The sequence below is a fragment of the Bombina bombina genome, chromosome 5 (genome assembly GCF_027579735.1).
Source record: "Bombina bombina isolate aBomBom1 chromosome 5, aBomBom1.pri, whole genome shotgun sequence".
Taxonomy (NCBI): Eukaryota; Metazoa; Chordata; class Amphibia; order Anura; family Bombinatoridae; genus Bombina; species Bombina bombina.
In genome coordinates, this window is record NC_069503.1 from 567,076,415 (window position 1) to 567,096,700 (window position 20,286).

General features: G+C 38.3%; 1 protein-coding gene across 1 annotated transcript in view; it reads left to right on the forward strand.

Annotated features, from left to right (window-relative positions):
- Positions 1-20,286, forward strand: part of SEMA5A (semaphorin 5A) — a 1,142,184-nt gene that overhangs the window by 919,644 nt on the left and 202,254 nt on the right. Inside the window, exon 16 of the mRNA XM_053715801.1 lies at positions 859-976. Within this exon, the coding sequence (XP_053571776.1) occupies positions 859-976 (118 nt within the window). The remainder of the gene's footprint in view (positions 1-858; positions 977-20,286) is intronic.

A 20,286-nucleotide genomic window follows, 5' to 3' on the forward strand; every position in this document is an offset into this window, starting at 1 on the left:
TGTGATAATTGTATTAGGTTTATAATGCTGTTTAGCAAATGTTTTTGTTCATTTAACTTTAAGTTTAATTATATATTCTGTGTTGTGTGATTATTTTATAAGGTTTATAATGCTGTTTAGCATTTAAAGTCTTCATTTCAAAGCTTTAAAAATAATGTATTAGGTGTTACTAATGACAATTTTGAGAGGGGCCTGGAACCTATGACATTATAAACTGGGTTTCAGTTTACAACGGTTTCGATTTACAACCATTCCTTCTGGAACCTAACAGCTGCGTAAACTGAGGGCTACCTGTATATACATATTTTAGTATATGAATGTTTGCATTATTGGTTATCATGTTGAAAATGTGAATAATTATTGTTTCAAATTTTCACAGATGCAAAAATCATTTTATAATTATATTGTGCATAATTTAATGTATTGATCTTGTAACCTAAAAGAAGATCAGCTTTTCATAAATCTTTTGATTAAAATGCTAAATTTGAAAGTTGTTCCTTGACAAATCTAAATGTATTGTCTATAAGTAACTTCAATAAAAACAAGTTTGTAGTCTCGGTTGCACAGTTTTTTTCTTTCTATATAGATTAGCATGCTGAAAAATCGTCTCCACTGTGCAATATAATACATGGTAATCAGTGCATTATGTGATTTATTACAATGTTAAAATATAATGCCATGAATATATTTAATGTACCTGTTCTGTAGACAGAAGGAATAATTTTATTGAATTGTGTTTTTTATTACTCTACAAATACTCTAAGAGAAGACCTACATCATCCCTGACTTTTTAATATGTCATATTGATTGTATAGTTGATTTATGATATTATAATTATTTATTTATTTTTACTTCTAGTGCTTGCATTGGAGCTCAAGACCCATATTGTGGCTGGGATATGGTGATGAAAAAATGCACAACTCTTGATGAAAGTATGAGCATGAGCCAATGGGAACAAAGCATCACAACATGCCCTGTAAGCCTATTTTATATCTTACCACCTTAGTTATATTTTAAAGGGACAGGCAACTCCAAAAATTTATTTCATGATTTGGATAGAACATACAAATTTAAACAACTTTCCAATGTACTTCTATTATCATTTTTTTTTTTCATTATCTTGTTATCCTTTGCTGAATGAGCATCATTACACTACTGGCAGCTAGCTGAACCCACTTAGTTAACCAATCACAAGAGACAAATGTATGCAGGCACCAATTGGCAGCTAGCAAGCCTCCAAGTAGCGTAGGATATGCACGTGTATTATTATTTTTTTTAAAAGGATACCAAGAGAACAAAGCACATTTTAAAATAGAAGTAAACAAGTTAAGGAAAGTGTCTTAAAATTACTTGCTCTATCTGAATCATGCAAATTTAAAGGGACACTGAACCCAATTTTTTTCTTTCGTGATTCAGATAGAGCAGGCAATTTTAAAAAACTTTCTAATTTACTCCTGTTATCAATTTTTCTTCATTCTCTTGCTATCGTTATTTGAAAAAGAAGGCATCTAAGCTTTTTATTTGGTTCAGAACTCTGGACAGCACTTTTTTATTGGTGGATTAATTTATCCACCAATCAGCAAGGACAACCTAGGTTGTTTACCAAAAATGGGCCGGCATCTAAACTTACATTCTTGCATTTCAAATAAAGATACCAAGAGAATTAGAAAATTTGATAATAGGAGTAAATTAGAAAGTTGCTTAAAATGTTATGCTCTATCTGAATCACGAAAGAAAAAATTTGGGTTCAGTGTCCCTTTAATTTTGACTTTCCTATCCCTTTAAAGACAAGATTTTTTTTAAATTGTGTGCTATTTGTATTGAAGCTGTTCTGCTATTGTTTCAGGTGTGTGTGGGGGGGGGGGGGCAGGCTGTTTTTGCTTGAATTTCCCTTAGTTAGATGCAATGCCCTATTCAAGTATAATGTGCCACAATGATTAAAGGAAATGTATCTCAGAGATATAATGAAAAGTCAAGCCTAGTGCATAAAGGGTTTAATCTTAATAAAAATGAAAAAATTAAGGGGACATTTTACTCAAAATTAAAAAATTGAATCTCTCATAAAATATTAAGTAAGGAAAATAAATCAACATTTTAATACAAATTAATTGTATTATGTTGCTGTAAAATATATTTCTTTCACTACCTTCTGAGAGACTAGAGTGCATCCTGACCATGCAAGGTTCTTTTTCTACCTGTTTTTATGAAGAAAAAAAAAATTATAATAAAAAGATATAATATTACAATCTCATGCTCAGCCCACTAGCTGAACAAGACCAACTGTTCTGCTTTTTATATAGATGCTTCGTTGTGCACCTAAAGGATATTAAAGTAAGTATAGTATATATTGCTTTGCAAGAGACTTGTATTAAAAAAAATTGCATTGTTTTGCAGTCAGTGGACAAACTCTTTCAAAGCCTCACGTTCGCACTGCATGGTAGCTTTGCGCTCAGAAGAGCGCACTTTCATAGGCTCCAATGGGAGCCTCATTCTCATTCCTATAGTCACTGCATGAGAACCTAGCGCAGCGAAGGGTGTACGTGGCACAACGATGGGCAGCAAAGTTTATATATATATATATATATATATATATGTATTAGGGTTGCACCGATACCGATACTAGTATCGGTATCGGTACCGATACCAAGTATTTGCATGAGTACTTGTACTCGTGCAAATGCACCGATACTTAAACCGATACCTCCAATTCATACCCATATGCCATCTTATGGCATTTTTCAAACTGTATGTTCCCATTTCATTTTAAGCTTGAGTGGAGACTTAACTAAAAATTGTTTACTTCTGTTCTGCCAATACAAATTGCTGTTATTTGTATTATTTTACGTCAGGGCCATGCTTTAAAAGCTGCTACTTTACAGCTGGAAGCCTCTCATCTTTCACAATTATGCTCAAAATATACTGTACTCTGAGGAACACCCTTAGCCAGGGCTGGACTGGGAATAAAAAGCAGCCCTGGAAAAATATGAAGACCAGCCCTATTTTCTGTTGAGTCAGTAGAATACAAATGCCCCATTTTTCTCAAAGGGGATTACTGGGACACTCCTTCCCCAATATTATTTTCAGAATTAAATTATATTACTTTGTATTAAGTACAAATGTCAGATTGATGAGTTATATAGGCACCCTACAACCCAATTGCATCCAGTAATCGCCCCTTTAAATTGTAGCTTTCCAGTCCCAGCTGCTGCAGCTGTTATTTATTGTTATTATTAATATATGTTATTGTAATAATTTTATTTATAAACATGTTCTGTGAACTTTGTGACAACAAGCACATAAAACTGTTTTATTATTTCAAAATGTCTTTTGAGATACAGTTCATAATTATAAAGAAGCGATCTTAAATCATTAGTCTGTATTGTGCCTGGTAAACTGTCAACACATTAAAAAAGTATCGGTAATTGGTATCGGTGAGTATTTGAAAAAAGTATCGGTACTTGTACTCGGTCTTAAAAAAATGGTATCGGTGCAACCCTAATATGTATATATATATATATATATATATATATATATATATATATATATATATATATATATATATATATATATATATATATGTATATGAATATATATATATATATATATGTATATGAATATATACATACATATTTATGTGTTTATATATGCATATACACATATTAGCACATAAATATATATGCATATAAGCATGTATTTATAGAGAACACACAGTTTCCATAGACCGCAATTTAAAGGTACTTTTCAGTGCCGTTTTTTTTTCTAACACCCCACACCCCCTCACTTTAATCCCTTATAGCTGCTTTGTGCAGTTAGTAAACAATGTTTTAATTAATCAGAGATCTGGTTAATTTTCAGAGCGCAAATTGCTACCACAAGCTTGCAATAGCATTAACCAGTCAATTGTAATGACTGGTTATGTAACAGGCGCACATTAAATTAGCCCTCCACTTGTAATCTAGCCCTTTGTGGGGACTTACATTTTGAATTCAGTGTCGCTAATCAATTTTTTTCAGAAATTGCAAAGAAATTAATATCTTGCTCAAATAGGCAATAGCAATTGGGTCAAAATACCTCAAATGATCTAAGATGTTGATACGCGCCAGGAGCTTAAGATTTTAGTAGATATTTCTTTTAGATATGTACAATTCATTTCGGATCAATTCGGAAATTCTGAAAATTCGGCAAATTCGGAGATTCGGATCGAACCGAATTTCCGAATTAAAATACTGACGAATTTACCGAATAAATCCGAATTAGTTCGGATTTATTCAGTAAATTCGGATGGCCATGGATTACACTAGTATTGTACAGTATATTAGGTTATATCACTCTGCTATGGGTTACACCTAATATACAGTACATAATACTAGTCTAATCCCACCAAACACTTACCGAAATTCCGAATTTTCGAATCGAACCGAATCCAGCCGAATTTCTTTGAATCCGAATGAATCCGAAACAAATCCGAACCGAATCGATTCAAAATTTTCCGAATTCGAATCGATCCAAACCGAAATTCGAAAAATTCAGAATCGATCCGAACCGAACCAAATTTTTTCACCATGCACATATCTAATTTCTTTTACAATTATATTTATTGTTTAAATATTAATTATATAATTGCAAAGGTTTAATTTCTATAAAGTAATGGGTGCCAAAATATTTGAACTTAAAAGGACAGTCTACTTGAAAAATGTTATTGTTTAAAAAGATAGATAATCCCTTCATTACACATTCCCTAGTTTTGCATAACCAATACTTTTACATAAATATATGTAAAATTATCTGAAACTGTCAAAGCTATCATAGAGCCACTATTCATACCCTGTAATCTATTGAAGCGTTTTTCTCTTATTACAACTATACGGTATATAAAATGCAATAGCTCATTAATTATAGCAGCTAAATTTAAAGGCTAAAGTGATATTTGCACTCAATTTAGTAATACTTAGTAATACCTTTGCACACAAATGTGCACTGGAATTACAAGTGAGGTGCAATGCAAACGTGACCTCGCTTTCACATTGCACGGAAACATTGCGCTCACGAGAGTGTGATTCCATTGGCTACAATAGGAGCCTTGTTCTCATGCCTTCAGACACGGCATGATAACTAGCATAGCGAAGGGAGTAAGTCGAGCAGGGATGGGTAGAAAATATAAATATATATGTATATGAATATATACATATATATTTATGCGTTAATATGTGTATATTTACACATAAATATATATGTATATAAGCATATACATATATATTTACTGGGAACACACAGTCCCCATAGACTGCAACGTAAAGCCGCTTTTCGCTCCAAAATACCAACTTTAGCCCCAAAATGCAGTTTTTTGTTTTTTAAAATAAAAAATGCTATTATTTTTTATTTTCAAAAAGCCACTACACAGATTTTTTGGGGAGCAATTGGGGCTCATTTTAGAAATTTACCAAAGGTTTGATCCCTGATTATTTTATTAAACGCTAATTGCTACCAAGAGTTTGCAGTAGCAATAACCAGCCACTTGTATTGGCTGGTTATTTATTACGCGCCCATAAATGGGCGAATTTGCCCGTTTACAGTCACGTGATAAATTAGCGCTCCACTTGTAATGCAGCCCTTGTTTGGTAAATACATGTTGTTTTTCAACAAATGTTCCTATTATATAACATTAGTATCAGCAATATCAGTTTTCAAGTTATTATTATTATTATTATTATTATTAAAGCATCACTAAACTGCCATAGTACTGGTGTTGTGTCACTGAACACATAGCAGATTAATGATAATTTATGATGGTACACTTTCAGATTGCATACGTAAGGAAAAAATATCGCCAAGGGCTAAATTTTCATTTTATCATAAAAAATTCACAAAGTCACCTTGCTAGGAACTTACAATAAGGAATAAAGAATCATTTTGAGCCCAATTGGGATTCTACCATTATCATGAAATGCTTAGAATAGTAATGCAACTTACTTCTATAATACTTGTTTTAAATTAAAGTCAAAACATTCAAATTTTGTACATTAACCTCTTATTCCAATATTCTACTTGTTATGACAATATTCTGGCGTGTAATAAAAAATTCAGGACAACTTCAAAATGTAGATTCCATGTATATTTTTCTATCAATAAAGTAAAACTATTAATGAATCTATTGTGTAAATTATATGAATTTGTATCAATACAGAAATGCCAGAAATGATAAAATATTATAACTTATGACTTCTGAACGTTGTATCAATGTGAGTACAACCCTGTGTTTAGTTCAGTTAGGATACACTATTTTTATTCCATTTTCTAAATCAGTAATCAGCATGGTAAAGATTATGCACACTACCAGTATACCTTGTGGAAGATGTGTCATTATTACTTCCTATGTAATACCATTTACATTTTCATCTTTATTAAAATTGTTGACCTTGTAGAAATGTCATTTGTGGAAATTTAATTTCATCTCTGTATTAAGATAATCTTTCTCTAAGTTGTCAGCTCCTAATATAATTTTACAGTTTGTGATAAAGATATTTTTCATGTTATCCTTTTAATATATATATTTGTATGTTTTGCAAAGGAACCCAAAGCTTTCAAATCATACATTAAATTGCAATAGTAAAATAGTATATAATGACTATACATAAAGACAACAAAGTAAAGTAATATTATGTGAGTTGAGGTTATGAAAACCACACATTTTCTTTGCAATTTACTTCTTTTATCAAATTTGCTATGTTCCCATGATATTCTGTGTTGAAGAAATACCTAGGTAGGCATCTGCAATCTAGTGCTCTTGCAAATGTATAACATTCTTGAAAAACTGCTGCCATCTAGTGCTTTAGAAATGGGCCTGCTCCTAAGCATTACGTCCCTGCTTTTGAACCTTATTAAGATACCAAAAAAACGAAAATAAATTGATAATAGAAGTAAATTAGAAAGTTGTTTAAAATCCCATTCTCTATCTGAATCATGAAAGAAAAGAAATAGTTTTCATATCCCTTTAACTTAACTAAATCTGGCTATAGAAATATATGTCTTATAGATGAATGTAATGCACATAATGGCAGAAGTTTATTTTTTTGGAAGCTCGACCATTGTGTAGGTGATGGATTACAGTAGTATCCTTAAATATTTTTGCAATCAGTCAATATAGTAATGAGCAAGTTTTCTCTGTGAAAAAATCACAAAAAGACAAAGGTGCCTCCTGATGAAACAGACAGCAGTCTGAGAAACGCGTTTCTTGTCATTTTAATATCTAGTGTCATGAGACACTGAGATTTTTATTTTATTAATAAAATTTGGTTTTATTTAAACCTCTTTGTGAGAGTCTGAGCTCTATCAGTCCGGCAAGACGTTGGAGTAACCAGTTTCCTTGCAGTGTCAGTGAGCTGGGACACTGTGAGATCCCAGTCTGTTTGATTTAGCACAATTGGGTGCTGCTCCACTTGTGAGTACCTTTTTGATAACCTAACAAATCTCTTTCACTAACTGTATTACACCAGGAGGTGCCTTTGTCTTTTTGTTATTTTTTCACAGAGAAAACTTGCTCTTAGATCTTGATATCCCTGACAAAGCAGCTGACTCCAGTCATCATCTGTGTTCCTGATCATTGATCATCCTGGTATTTGATCATATTCATCATTTGGGACTATACCCACCCTAATTGGGACATTTACCATCTATATAACATTGCAGAAGAAGACAGCATTTCCAGATAAGAACCTTTCAGGAATTTCTTATTACTGTATTTGTTATTATTTGTGTTGTATCCTATGTTTCTCATAGTCTCATATTTATAAGAATTGTTTCTTATTTGTTTACATTATTTCATATAGTATATTTTATTATAGTTATTTCATGTAATTTCTTGTTCTCTTCTCTCTTAGCCTATTTACATAGTAATCATATAGGGTCCTGTGCGCCCCCTAGTAGTAACACAACCTTAGTGTTACTGATTGTTTCTAATATAGTAATGAGACATTTTTTTTTTATTTTTTTTTATAAATAATTTTTATTATTTTGAAAGATGAATGAACATAAGAGCATCAAAAGCATGTACATACATATCAATAGTACATAAATCAGGAATAACAGGATTAACCAGAGATAGTAATATATAAAATAGTCACATAAAATAAGGAACACAAGAGAGAGAATGCTGGATGTTTGAGTCTATATTCGGTGTCTGTTGGTCAACAATCTTATTCCCACCTCTCCATGGGAGAGTGCTAAAGTCCATTTGTTGTGGAACAAAGACCCATATTATTAATAACCCGTATAAATCAGCAAACTCCGTAGTGTATAGAGGTTTCATCATCATAAATGTTCATACCAAAACTATAGCTTAAACATAGAATATGACAATCAGAAGTGTTAACCAGATTATATATAGAGAAAAATAGAAACTGTGTCAAGCTAAAAAAAAAAAAAAGGGGGGGGGGGCGGAAAGAGAAAAAAAAAAAAAAAAGGGAGGGAGGGAGGTATACACCGACAGGGGATATGAGCGGGGGAGATTGGGAGGGTTCAGATAAGGGAAAGGAAAGGGGGAATGGGCAGGAGGATATAAGTAGCATCGGCTACAACCAACCCGAGGAACCTAATGTCCCCAAAGTGTCTGTAGGAGGAATTACTCTGGGCGAAGTGCCCAAATTTTGGACTGAAGGTCTGCTGACCCGTGGACATGGGAGACATAGGACTCCATTCTTTTAACAAAATCCAGTATATCCATCACCTGCTCCCAAGAAGGGACAATGCGTTGCAGCCACATACGAGCTACAGCTAATTTAACAGCTAGAAATAGGTAAATACAGAATAATTTCTGAGGTAGAGTCAATTTCCTAGGCAAGATGTGAAACAGGCATGAACTAGGGGACAAAGGTAAGTGAATATTCCCTGAAGAGCAGTATCGGATTGATTTTTGCCAAAGCGGCTGAATCTGACGGCAAGACCACCAGATATGATGAGGCGTTCCCAACTCCTCACAGCCCCTCCAACATTTGGGTGAATTGACTGCCGAGATTTTAAACAAACGGATAGGAGTCATATGCCATTGTAGCATAACCTTGAGAAATAACTTGTACAGAGTTATGCAGTGTATAGCTTTCTTGGTTAATTGGACTGCAATCCGCCATTGTTGTGGCTCGTTTGAAACCATCAGGGAAGATTCCCATCGCCGTATTGGAGGAGACTTATAGAAAACTGGAGGCTTCATGAGTGTGAGATACGAGATGGACAAAAGTTTACCGGGAGATGTCATAGAGTCCCAGCGAACTTCCCAAGCGGTTTTAGACCTCAATGGGCCCGCACCAAAGCCCCACGAGAGGAGAAGGCTACGTAGTCTCCAGAATTCAAAGTGCAGTCGAGGAGGCGGATTAAACTTCCGAAGAAAGTCCTGATAAGTTAGTAACTTATCCCCTGCATAGAAATCTGCTATTCTAGTCAAACCCAAAGCAAGCCATAAGTTGGGATGGGAGTCTGGCAATGACAATAGCAGTCCTCTCAGGGAATGCGATGGCGAGGGATGCGGCGCTACGGCCGAAAGGTTGCGAACCTTATCCCAAAACTGCAAATTCGATTTGACAATAGGATTAGCCAAAAGGGCTGGCGTCCTAGAGTGTATGGGGATCCACACCAGATCCTGTAGGGTGAACCCAGCCGGGAGGGATGCTTGTTCAATCTCTGCCCATCGACTCTCCAATGGCAGCTTCCATTGGGTTACATGAGAGAGTCTGGCAGCCTCATGGTATTTTAGGATATTGGGGGCAGCCGCCCCACCAGCCAGAAGAGGTTGTTGTAGAATATTAGTAGCAAGTCTCGGAACCTTATTGCGCCAAATGAATTTGTTACATAGCTGTTGAAATTTGTAAATTGTAGATCTAGGAATCGGGATGGGTAGAGAGCGGAATAGGTAGGTAAGCTTTGGTAGGAGGCTCATTTTGAAGGCCGCGATACGACCCAGCCATGACAGTGATGGAACATTCCAAGTGTCGGTCGATTTTTCAATAGTTGACAATAAGGGATTAAAATTCAATTCTATCATCTTCGGAATACTATGCGAGAGATAAACCCCGAGATGTTTGATGTGTGTCGTAGACCACACGAACTTATAAGTGCGTTTCAGCTCATTAAGAGTCCCGTCCGAAATGTTAATAGCATACGCCTCAGTCTTGAGGACATTTAGCTTGTAGTAACTGACTAAGGAGAATTTATTCAGTAGGGAAAATAGGTGGGGAAGAGAAGCAATAGGATCCGACACAAGCACTGTTAGGTCATCTGCAAACAAAGCAGTCTTCTGCTCCGTTCGATGGATACATACCCCTTGGATTAAGGGGCAGGACCGGATGGCCTCGGCTAAGGGTTCCATCATGAGGGCAAAAATAAGTGGGGACATTGGACATCCTTGTCTCGTGCCGTTCGTTATTAAAAAAGGTCTGGAGCAAAACCCCAGACCCCTGACTACTGCCGACGGGGTGGAGTAAAGTGCCGCGATTGCCGTGATGAAGGGCTCCGGGAGACCAAAGCGCCGCAGCACAGCAAACATATATTTCCAGTTCACCCTGTCGAAGGCCTTCTCAGCGTCCAACGACAGGGTGACACAGGGCAAGTGGGAACCATGAGCCTCAAGGTAGACATTCAGGAGACGTCTTGTATTATCTGGGCCTTGCCAGTGTAAGACAAAGCCCACCTGATCTGGTCTGACCAGCACTGGTAGTAAGGAATTGAGGCGCGAAGCTAAAATCTTAGCATACAACTTAACGTCCAGGTTCAACAGTGAGATCGGCCTATAGCTGCCACAAAGGGTCAAGTCCTTTCCCTGTTTCGGGAGAGTAATGATAGTGGCCTGTAAAAATTCGGCCAAGAAGGTACACCGCTCGCTTGCTAGCGTAAAAAAACGCCCTAGAATGGGAAGTAGTTGGGTTTGGAACTTTTTATAAAATAGATCAGAGAAGCCGTCTGGTCCTGGTGATTTAAAGGCCTTAAGAGATTTGATAGCTTTTTTAATCTCTATTAATGAAATGGGATTCTGCAAAGAGTCAATGCAGTCTTGGGGAGCCGAAGGGAGGTTCAGCGAGGCTAGAAACGTCCCAACATTCTCAGATGTTGGAGGGCAAACTGAGCCGTCCTGGTTTAGATTATAGAGGGCGGCATAGTAATCCGCAAAAGCATTGCCAATATCTGTGGGTTTTATAACACACCGTCCATCTACCTTCAGCATGGGGATACGTGCTGCCGCCGTTTTCTGGCGTAACCTATTGGCCAATAATCTATCAGCTTTATTGCCTTTGTGGTAGTATATTTCTTTAAGCCGTAGAAGTCTCACGGCTGTCCTCTCAGACTCCAACTGTACTATACGGGCCTTAAGATCCACTAGTTGCTTGGACAGCGTATCTGTGGGGTTCATTTTATGTTCCCCAGAAATCTTTCGGAGGCTCATAGTAAGCTGTGCAAGGGTTTCTCCCTTGCGTTTTTTCTCGGCTGCTGCTATTTTTATAAACGACCCTCGAATATATGCTTTCAGTGCAGCCCATAAGGTGAAGTCGTCAACTTCACCGTTATCATTTAAGGCTAGAAACTCGGTAATGTCTTCAGCAATGGAAGCCTCCGTTCCAGGATTGGAGAACAAGTGGGGATGCAAGCGCCATGTTGACGCTCGTTGAAGTTCCATGGAGGATCGTAAATTAATATAAACAGGGTCGTGGTCAGACCATGAGCATTGAGGAATCCAAGTACGAGTCACACCATCCAGAAGACCCGGGTCACAAAAGAAAAAATCTAACCGCGAATACGAGCGATGTACTGGAGAGAAATAAGTATAATCCCGAGCAGTCGAGTTAAGGGCACGCCAGATGTCAAATAGGTTGAAGCGGTAGATTAAATGCCGAAATTGGTGCGATAGTTCAGCCATTGGCTTAGGGAATTTACGGGGGGTGTCCGATCGTCTATCCAGATTGGGGTCCCATATAAGATTGAAATCCCCGGCGAGAAGCAAAAGGCCCTGACGCAGAGTCTCCAATTTCTGGAGGAATTTGCGTAGAAACCGGATGTGTTGCTTATTAGGTCCATAGTAGGAGGCTAGCGTATACAGCGTACCGTCCAGTTTACAGACTAGAATCAAGTATCGTCCCTGAGGGTCAGAGTCAACAAAAACTTTCTCATAAGAGACATCTTTATGTATGAGGATAGCCGTTCCTCTTGATTTCTGAGAGAAACTGGCAGTTTCAACTATCGGGTACAATTTAGACTGGATGGGTGTCTTTGTACCTTTTACCCAATGGGTCTCTTGGAGGAAAACCAGGTGGGCCCGAGACTTGGCTAAAGACCTAAGGCAGAGACTGCGCTTAGTCGGAGAGTTGAGTCCTCTCACATTGTGAGTGACACAACAGTATGGCATAGTTACAAATGTGCGTCCTCTCGCTATGGACTAGGGTCGGGTGGATTATCAGGAAAAAGAGGAGGTAGGGTGCACTAGACAGTGATGGGTAGTTAGGGAAACGACAAATAGGGCGGAAGACAAAGGAGGGAAGGGGGGAGAGGAAAAAAGAAAAAAAAAAAAAAAAAAGGAAAAAGGAGTGCTTAGGATAAATACAACTCAACACAGTCTCATAAATAAAAGAAAATAATACTGGTACAAACAATATCCAAGATAGAACGTACAAACAGTCAAATAGGAGTACAAGGTGCGGTATATAAACAAGGTAAACCGCGTATGCAGTCTCTAGAATACGTTTCCAGAGTACTTTAAGTGGGGGGAGTGGTAGCCAGTGTCAGCTGGCAATTTAGTTATTAAATCCACATCATTGAGAGAGCTTGACAGGAGAAAGAAAGAATAAAGTGCGAATGGAGGAGAGGAGGGAGGGATAAGTACACACACAGGCTCCGGATCCAGGGGGGAAAGATTGACAAAGTGGGTAGAAAATAAGAGGGGAGAGTCAAGATGGGATAAAAGGAAGAGAGAGAGAGAGAAAAAAAAAAAAAAAAAAAAAGGAAGAAAGGAGGGGGAGACTGGGAAGAAATAACATCAATTTCGGACCAGATCTATTAATGCAATAGTAGTGATTGTTAAACATCGACATAACAGTGAAAATCTAAATCGAAAGGGCAAACCAGCCCCCTGTTCAGCACCCCACCTCCACACCCCGAAAATCACAGGTAGTTCATCAACCCATCTAGCAGGAGATGGGCCTGATAATATGCTAATAGTGGGGGAAGCATGCAGCACAGGATGGCCCAGGTATTACAAAATATATCAGCCAAGATGCGGCTCCACATAACCATATAACATATAAAAGGTAGTACAATGTAAGAAAATATCAACAGTATTGATAAATTAGGCCATCAGTTGGCAGAGTGTATCCACCCCGCCAACCGAGTAAACTTTTATAGTACCCAACAATACAATAACAGCTGTGATAAGAACAACATATAATCTGTACACTGCAGTGAGTGTACGGCATCTTCAAGCACTGGCGATTAAATACTAAAGAACTATTATGCCAGTTGGAGAGCACGATACCTCCCGGTGTTGCGGGTGGTAAACAGTGCCCAAACCCATTGCGAGATAAATGAGGGGAGATGTCACCGAAAGAGGCACCGTGAAGCACAAGTGGCATATATAACACAGCATACACCATCTGTAAATTAGATTGATTAGAAAGTAAATGACATTTCTGAGAGAACAATGCATATGAAAGCGAGGTCACCACAAAATGGTGCATTCAGTGGTGCATCTCCATTATGCGGCCATCTCACGTTCCAGATAAGCAGAGCATACTAACAATAAGAGAGTATAGATATGTTCTTAAAAGCTCAGGTGTTTCCCGAGCCCCCATAGTAGATAGGAAACGTTATCCCCAGTAGGAGATAAGACTTAGGGAGAAGAGAGAAGAAAAAGAGAAAGAAGAAGAGAGAAAAAAAAAAAAAAAAGGGGGGAAAAAAAGAAAGAAAGAAAGAACGAGAAGGTAGTGAGTAGAATAGAGAATAGACACATATACACTTTAAAATAAAAGACTTTGCATATATCAAACCTAAGGAGGAAAAGAAAAAAAAAAAAACATTTAGCAATGGAAAGTCACTTGTAAATTATATTGACAGGTGGTTAGTGAGCAGTGAGGAGGTGGAGATGTTCCACCACCCCTATACCTCATGTGCAGTCATCGTCATCTGCTCGGACCTGATTAGTTGTAGCTAAGTCTCTGGATGGTCTTTGGGGTAGAGGACCCCATTGTGGGACCATAGGGTTCAAAGAGCTTTGTAATGGAGTGTCAGGTGGAGATGAAGATGTGGCACTCCATTTTTGCAGGAGGTTTTGACTTTGTTCAAGAGTGGTAACAATATACTGCTGATTGTCCTTGAGAACAAAAAGTCTGGTCGGATGACCCCATCTATACTTTATGTTGTTGGTCCTAAGAAACTTGGTGAAACTTCCAAAAAACTTTCGCTGCTGAAGAGTGTGGTGAGAGAGATCGGCAAAGATGTTGATGTCCTGAAATTGCTCAGGTAAAGTAGGTTTGGACATAGAAGCTCTTACTAGCCGCTCTTTGTATGTATAGAAGTGTAGCCGAACAATGACATCTCTTGGTTTATCAGTTGCTAGACTTCTAGGGCGCAGAGCCCTGTGTGCCCTATCAATGAGTCCCTCATTTGGATTCGCCGGTGGTGCCAGAAGATTGAAAAATTCAGAAAGGTGGGTGACCAAGTCACTAGAGGATATGCTTTCAGGAATCCCCCTGAGGCGTAGATTATTCCGGCGGGATCGGTCTTCAGCATCCGCCACTTTGTTTTCTAGCATAATAAGCTGTTCCGCCAAACTCTGGGCATATGCTAGGACATTACCCTGTTCAACTATCATGTCTTCCTGCTTCCTCTCAATTGTGTCCACTCTTTCAGAAGTAGATGTCAGATCTCGCCGCATCTCAGCCAGCGAGGCAGTTATTTGGGACTGAAAAGAGGAGTGATGTGCCTCAAGCAAAGTTTGCAAAGATGATAGTATAAACGAAGGTGTCACAGTTGTTGGGGCTGCATCGTGGAGGGCCTGGAGGGTATTGGATACCAAATCTGATCCATGTGTTGAGGTGTTAGTGCTGTCTTGTGAATCTTCATTCGTAGATAGTAGCATAGGATTGAAGTGGTCCACCACAGTCCTTTTAGGGCCACCTACCGGCTTTGGTTTCCGTTTGTTGGATTGTGCCATCTTCAGGTCTTCAAATGGCACACCTGATAATTAAGAGCACAAGACACAGCTAGAAGATCAAAATTTTATAAACTGGTGTTGCAGAATAAACCAGAGTAATGTGTATATGTAGTAGGATCCGGAGCCTGAGGAGCCTCCCCTCCCCTTAGGCAATACAACTAGCAGCACATCTTAAGGTAGAAGGGTGCTGTTGATTCTCATAAGGTGTTTCACATATGTTGCTGTTGGTGCAATATATGATTTCCAGACCTCCGCTGGGGTAGTTGTCACTCAGGATCAGGGATCATGTATGGCACCCTCCTGAGGGAGTGCCCCCTTTTGGGCGAAGCGGGAAAAAGGAGATGGGGTATGACCCGTCACCACTGAGGATAGCGGGAAAGGGAGGAGGGTGTCAAATCTGGCCCCAGGGATCAATGAAGTCTGGTCTTACAGCAGTACTTTAAAATAATGTTCGCCTTCAATTCTGGCGCTGAGGGTCTTTTTAAAAAAATACACAGCTGTACAGTAATTTGTAAAAAGGGCACAGTTCTTCTTAATGTCAATAAGAGGGCTTTTGCTGCACAGAAACTAATGTTATCAGATTTAGGCGTATGGGGGATCAATATAGAGCAGAGTGTCCAAATATGAGAGCAAAATAAATGAGGTATATTTCAGTCTACACACTTGTAATTAGAGAATTTCACATTATAAAGAGCAATAATAAATTGTGTGAGGATTTAAAGTAATGGTTTCCATTTGCCACAGAGTTGTAAGGCTTGTTCAAATAAAGTCGCAGTGAGGCAGCAGCTGTATACAATGCTTCAACAGAAGGTAGAATAATGGCCATAAAGCCAAATCTAAGGAGCCTGAATTAAATGTCTCTTAGTGAAAGAAAAAAAAACAAGTTGCTGACTACTTACAAGCTGCCACGTGGGATGCCGTTAGGAGTACTGAGCTTATATTGCCATGAAAATCGGGTTGCTAACCAGTATATTCACCTCTCCCAGTGTGCTTGGTAGTCCGGTGGCTCAAGGAGATGGTCCTGCAGTAATCAGGCGTAATTCCACTAGTGAAGGCTTAACTGCGTGTGCCGGTGTAGGCCGCGACCGCAGCCTTTCCTGTAAAGTGGTCTGGAGCTCCCAAGCGGTTGTTGTTTGCGGCTGTAAATTTCTGCAAAAACGAGCAAGAAACAGTGCCGGGTGACTGTATCAGCTGCCCTAGTTATGTTTTGGGCAATTTCGCTGTATTTAGCAGGTTATATGAGCTAAAATATCACTTTTGTGGCCAGAGCTCTGTCTCCACACGTCCTACCAGTTGAGCTGCCGGCTCCGCCCCCGTAATGAGACATTTTGACATGTTAGGTCTATTCCAAGCCATCAAAAGGTCAGTAAAATTTCATTTCTAATCCATTGGGATATTAAAGGGATATTCCAGCCAAAATTGGAAACCACATTGGGTGCATTTTGGTATTGAACAGAAGCAATTTTAAAATATACATGCATTAGCAAACATGCTTCTAATAAAACCTATAGCTGTTTTAAAAGTGTATTTAAGTATGCACCGTGCACCAGCCTTTTTGAACACAACACTTACTTAGAGAGCCTAAAGTGCTTGTACCATCTGGTAATGACTCAATTTGTTAATTCTGACATGATACAAGCCCCACTGATGATCTGAGCAGCTGCATTATTTAAAATGTGGGTGCAGTGACAATATCTAGCTATGCTTCACATGTACGTGCAGAGAAAAATGTTAACTCCAAAACAGTGATAACTCTTACTAGAAGCATTTTTGCCAATACATGTATATTGCAAATATGTTTCTATTCAAAGATGTCATAAATCTATGTGCAATTATATTTTGACTGGAATATCCCTTTAAGTTATTGTATGGTTTCAGGTCCTTCAGTGCTAAATCTTGACTTTTCTATAACCCAACGTTTTGAAAAATTATTTTGACTTATTTTGAATGACTTAAATAGATTATTAACACACGGCCAGATTACGAGTTTTGCGGTGCGGTACTTACTTGTACGTTATTGTCACTGCTCACTTTCCTACTGCGCTGGTATTACAGGTTTTCAGAAACCCAGCGTTAAAAGGCAAGAAGTAAGCGTAGAGCGTAGAGTAAAATTGTGCTCCATATCGCACTCCAATGCCAGCGCTGCTTAAGTGAGCTGGTTGTACGTGCTTGTGCACGATTTCCCCATAGACATCAATGGGGAGAGCCGGCTGAGAAAAAGTCTAACACCTGCAAAAAAGCAGCGTAAAGCTCTGTAACGCAGCCCCATTGATTCCTATAGGGAAACACATTTTATGTTTACACCCTAACATGAACCCAGAGTCTAAACACCCCTAAACTTACACTTATTAACCCCTATTCTGCCACTCCGGACATCGCTGCCACCTACATTATTCTTATTAACCACTAATCTGCTGCCCCCATTATTGCCGACATCTACATTATATTTATTATATTTAGCTCTATTGCGGCCCAAAGCCCTAACCTAAAAATAAAACCCACCCAATACACCCTTCAAAAATCCTAACACTAACCCCCAAAGATCCACTTACCGGGAGAAGTCTTCATCCAAGTGCAAGATGTCATCAACGAAGCCTGCAGAAGTGGTCCTCCAGACGGGCAGAAGTGTTCCTCCAGACAGGCAGAAGTGGTCCTCCAGATGGGCAGAAGTCTTCACCCAGACAGCATCTTCTATCTTCATCCATCCGACGTGGAGCGGCTCCATCTTCAAGTAATCCGGTGACTTCAATCCTATTGGCTGATCCAATCAGTCAATAGGATTGAGCTTGCATTCTATTGGCTGATTGGAACAGCCAATAGAATGCAAGCTCAATCCTATTAGCTGATTGCATCAGTCAATAGGATTTTTTCAACCTTAATTACAATTGGCTGATAGAATCTAAGGGACGCCATCTTGGATGACGTCACTTAAAGGTACCTTCATTCATCGGGTAGTCGTCGTTGGAAGAGGATGGAAGAGGATGTCTTGAAGATGGAGCCACTCCGCGTCGGAAGGATGAAAATAGAAGATGCCGTCTGGGTGAAGATTTTTGCCTGTCTGGAGGACCACTTCTGCCCATCTGAAGGACCAATTCTGCCCGTCTGGAGGACCACTTTTGCCGGCTTCTTTGAGGACATCTTGCCGCTTGGATGAAGACTTCTCCCGGTAAGTGGATCTTCGGGGGTTAGTGTTAGGATTTTTTAAGGGTGTATTGGGTGGGTTTTATTTTTAGGTTAGGGCTTTGGGCCGCAATAGAGCTAAATGCCCTTTTAAGGGCAATGCCCATCCAAATGCCCTTTTCAGGGCTATGGGGAGCTTAGGTTTTTTTAGTTAGGGTTTTATTTGGGGGGTTAGTTGTGTGGGTGGTGGGTTTTACTGTTGGGGGGGTTGTTTGTATTTTTTTTACAGGTAAAAGAGCTGATTTCTTTGGGGCAATGCCCCGCAAAGGGCCCTTTTAAGGGCTATTGTTAGTTTAGTTTAGGCTAGGGTTTTTTATTTTGGATGGGCTATTAGATTAGGTGTAGCTATTAGATTAGGTGTAATTAGTTTAAAGATCTTGTAATATGTTTTTTATTTTCTGTAATTTAGTGTTTGTTTGTTTTTGTAATTTAGCTAATTGTTTTGAATTTAGTTAATTGTATTTAATTTAGGGAATTTATTTAATTGTAGGGTTAGGTTAAGTGTTAGTGTAAGACAGGTTAGGTTTTATTTTACAGGTCAATTTGTATTTATTTTAGCTAAGTAGTTATTAAATAGTTAATAACTATTTAGTAACTATTCTACCTAGTTACAATAAATACAAACTTGCCTGTAAAATAAAAATAAACCCTAAGCTAGCTACAATGTAAATATTAGTTATTTTGTAGCAAGCTTAGGGTTTATTTTATAGGTAAGTATTTAGTTATAAATAGGAATTATTTAATTAATAATAGGAATTTTTATTTAGATTTCTTTTAATTATATTTAAGTTAGGGGGTGTTAGGGTTAGACTTAGGCTTAGGGATTAATAAAATTAATATAGTGGCAGCGACGTTGGGGGTGACAGATTAGGTGTTAATAAATGTAGGTAGGTGGCAGCAATGTTAGGGACCGCAGATTAGGGATTAATAATATTTAACTAATGTTTGCGAGGCGGGAGTGCGGCGGTTTAGGGGTTAATATGTTTACTATAGTGGCGGCGATGTCTGGAGCGGCAGATTAGGGGTTAATTTAATTTTAGTGTTTGCGATGTGGGAGGGCCTCGGTTTAGGGGTTAATAGGTAGTTTATGGGTGTTAGTGTACTTTTTAGCACTTTAGTTATGAGTTTTATGCTACAGCGTTGTAGTGTAAAACTCATAACTACTGACTTTAGAATGCGTTACGAATCTTGACGGGATAGGCTGTACCGCTCACTTTTTGGCCTCCCAGGACAAGCTCGTAATACCGGCACTATGGAAGTCCCATTGAAAAAAGACTATACGCAATTTGAGTAAGTTGATTTGTGGTAAGGCCAAAAAAGTGTGCGGTGCCCCTAAATCTGCAAGACTGTAATACCAGCGGTAGTAAAAAAGCAGAGTTATTCGGCTTAATGCTGCTTTTTTACTCATAACGCAAGACTCGCAATCTAGCCGACAGCTTTTTAATAGTGCTAAAAACATTGTGTAAGCTCAAAGCAAATGTAAAAGCCCTCAATATTTTTTTCTCCATTCTGATAATTTATTTTATGTCATGATTTTGTTAGAAAAATATATATTTTCTTTAAAACTGCATGCTCTATCATAACCTGGTTAAGCCATAAAAGTCAGCAGGGCAAGTTTGCCTACTGGGCATGCATGAAGCAGACTTTCAAATAACAAAAGAAAAATTTTAAGCAAGTTTCAAATTTACTTCTATAATCAAATTTCTTTGTTATAAAGTTGGGTCGTAAGCTCAGGACTGTGCACATATATAGAGCACTGCATGGCCACGTTTTTTCAATAATGTTATCCATAGGGATGGGCGAATGTGTTTATATCCGAATTCGAATGTTAGAATGAATGTTATTGTAGAAATTCGATTTACATAATAGAATGTTGATAAGAACGAATAATCTTAAAAATTCGATTTTCGAATGTTATTTACAGT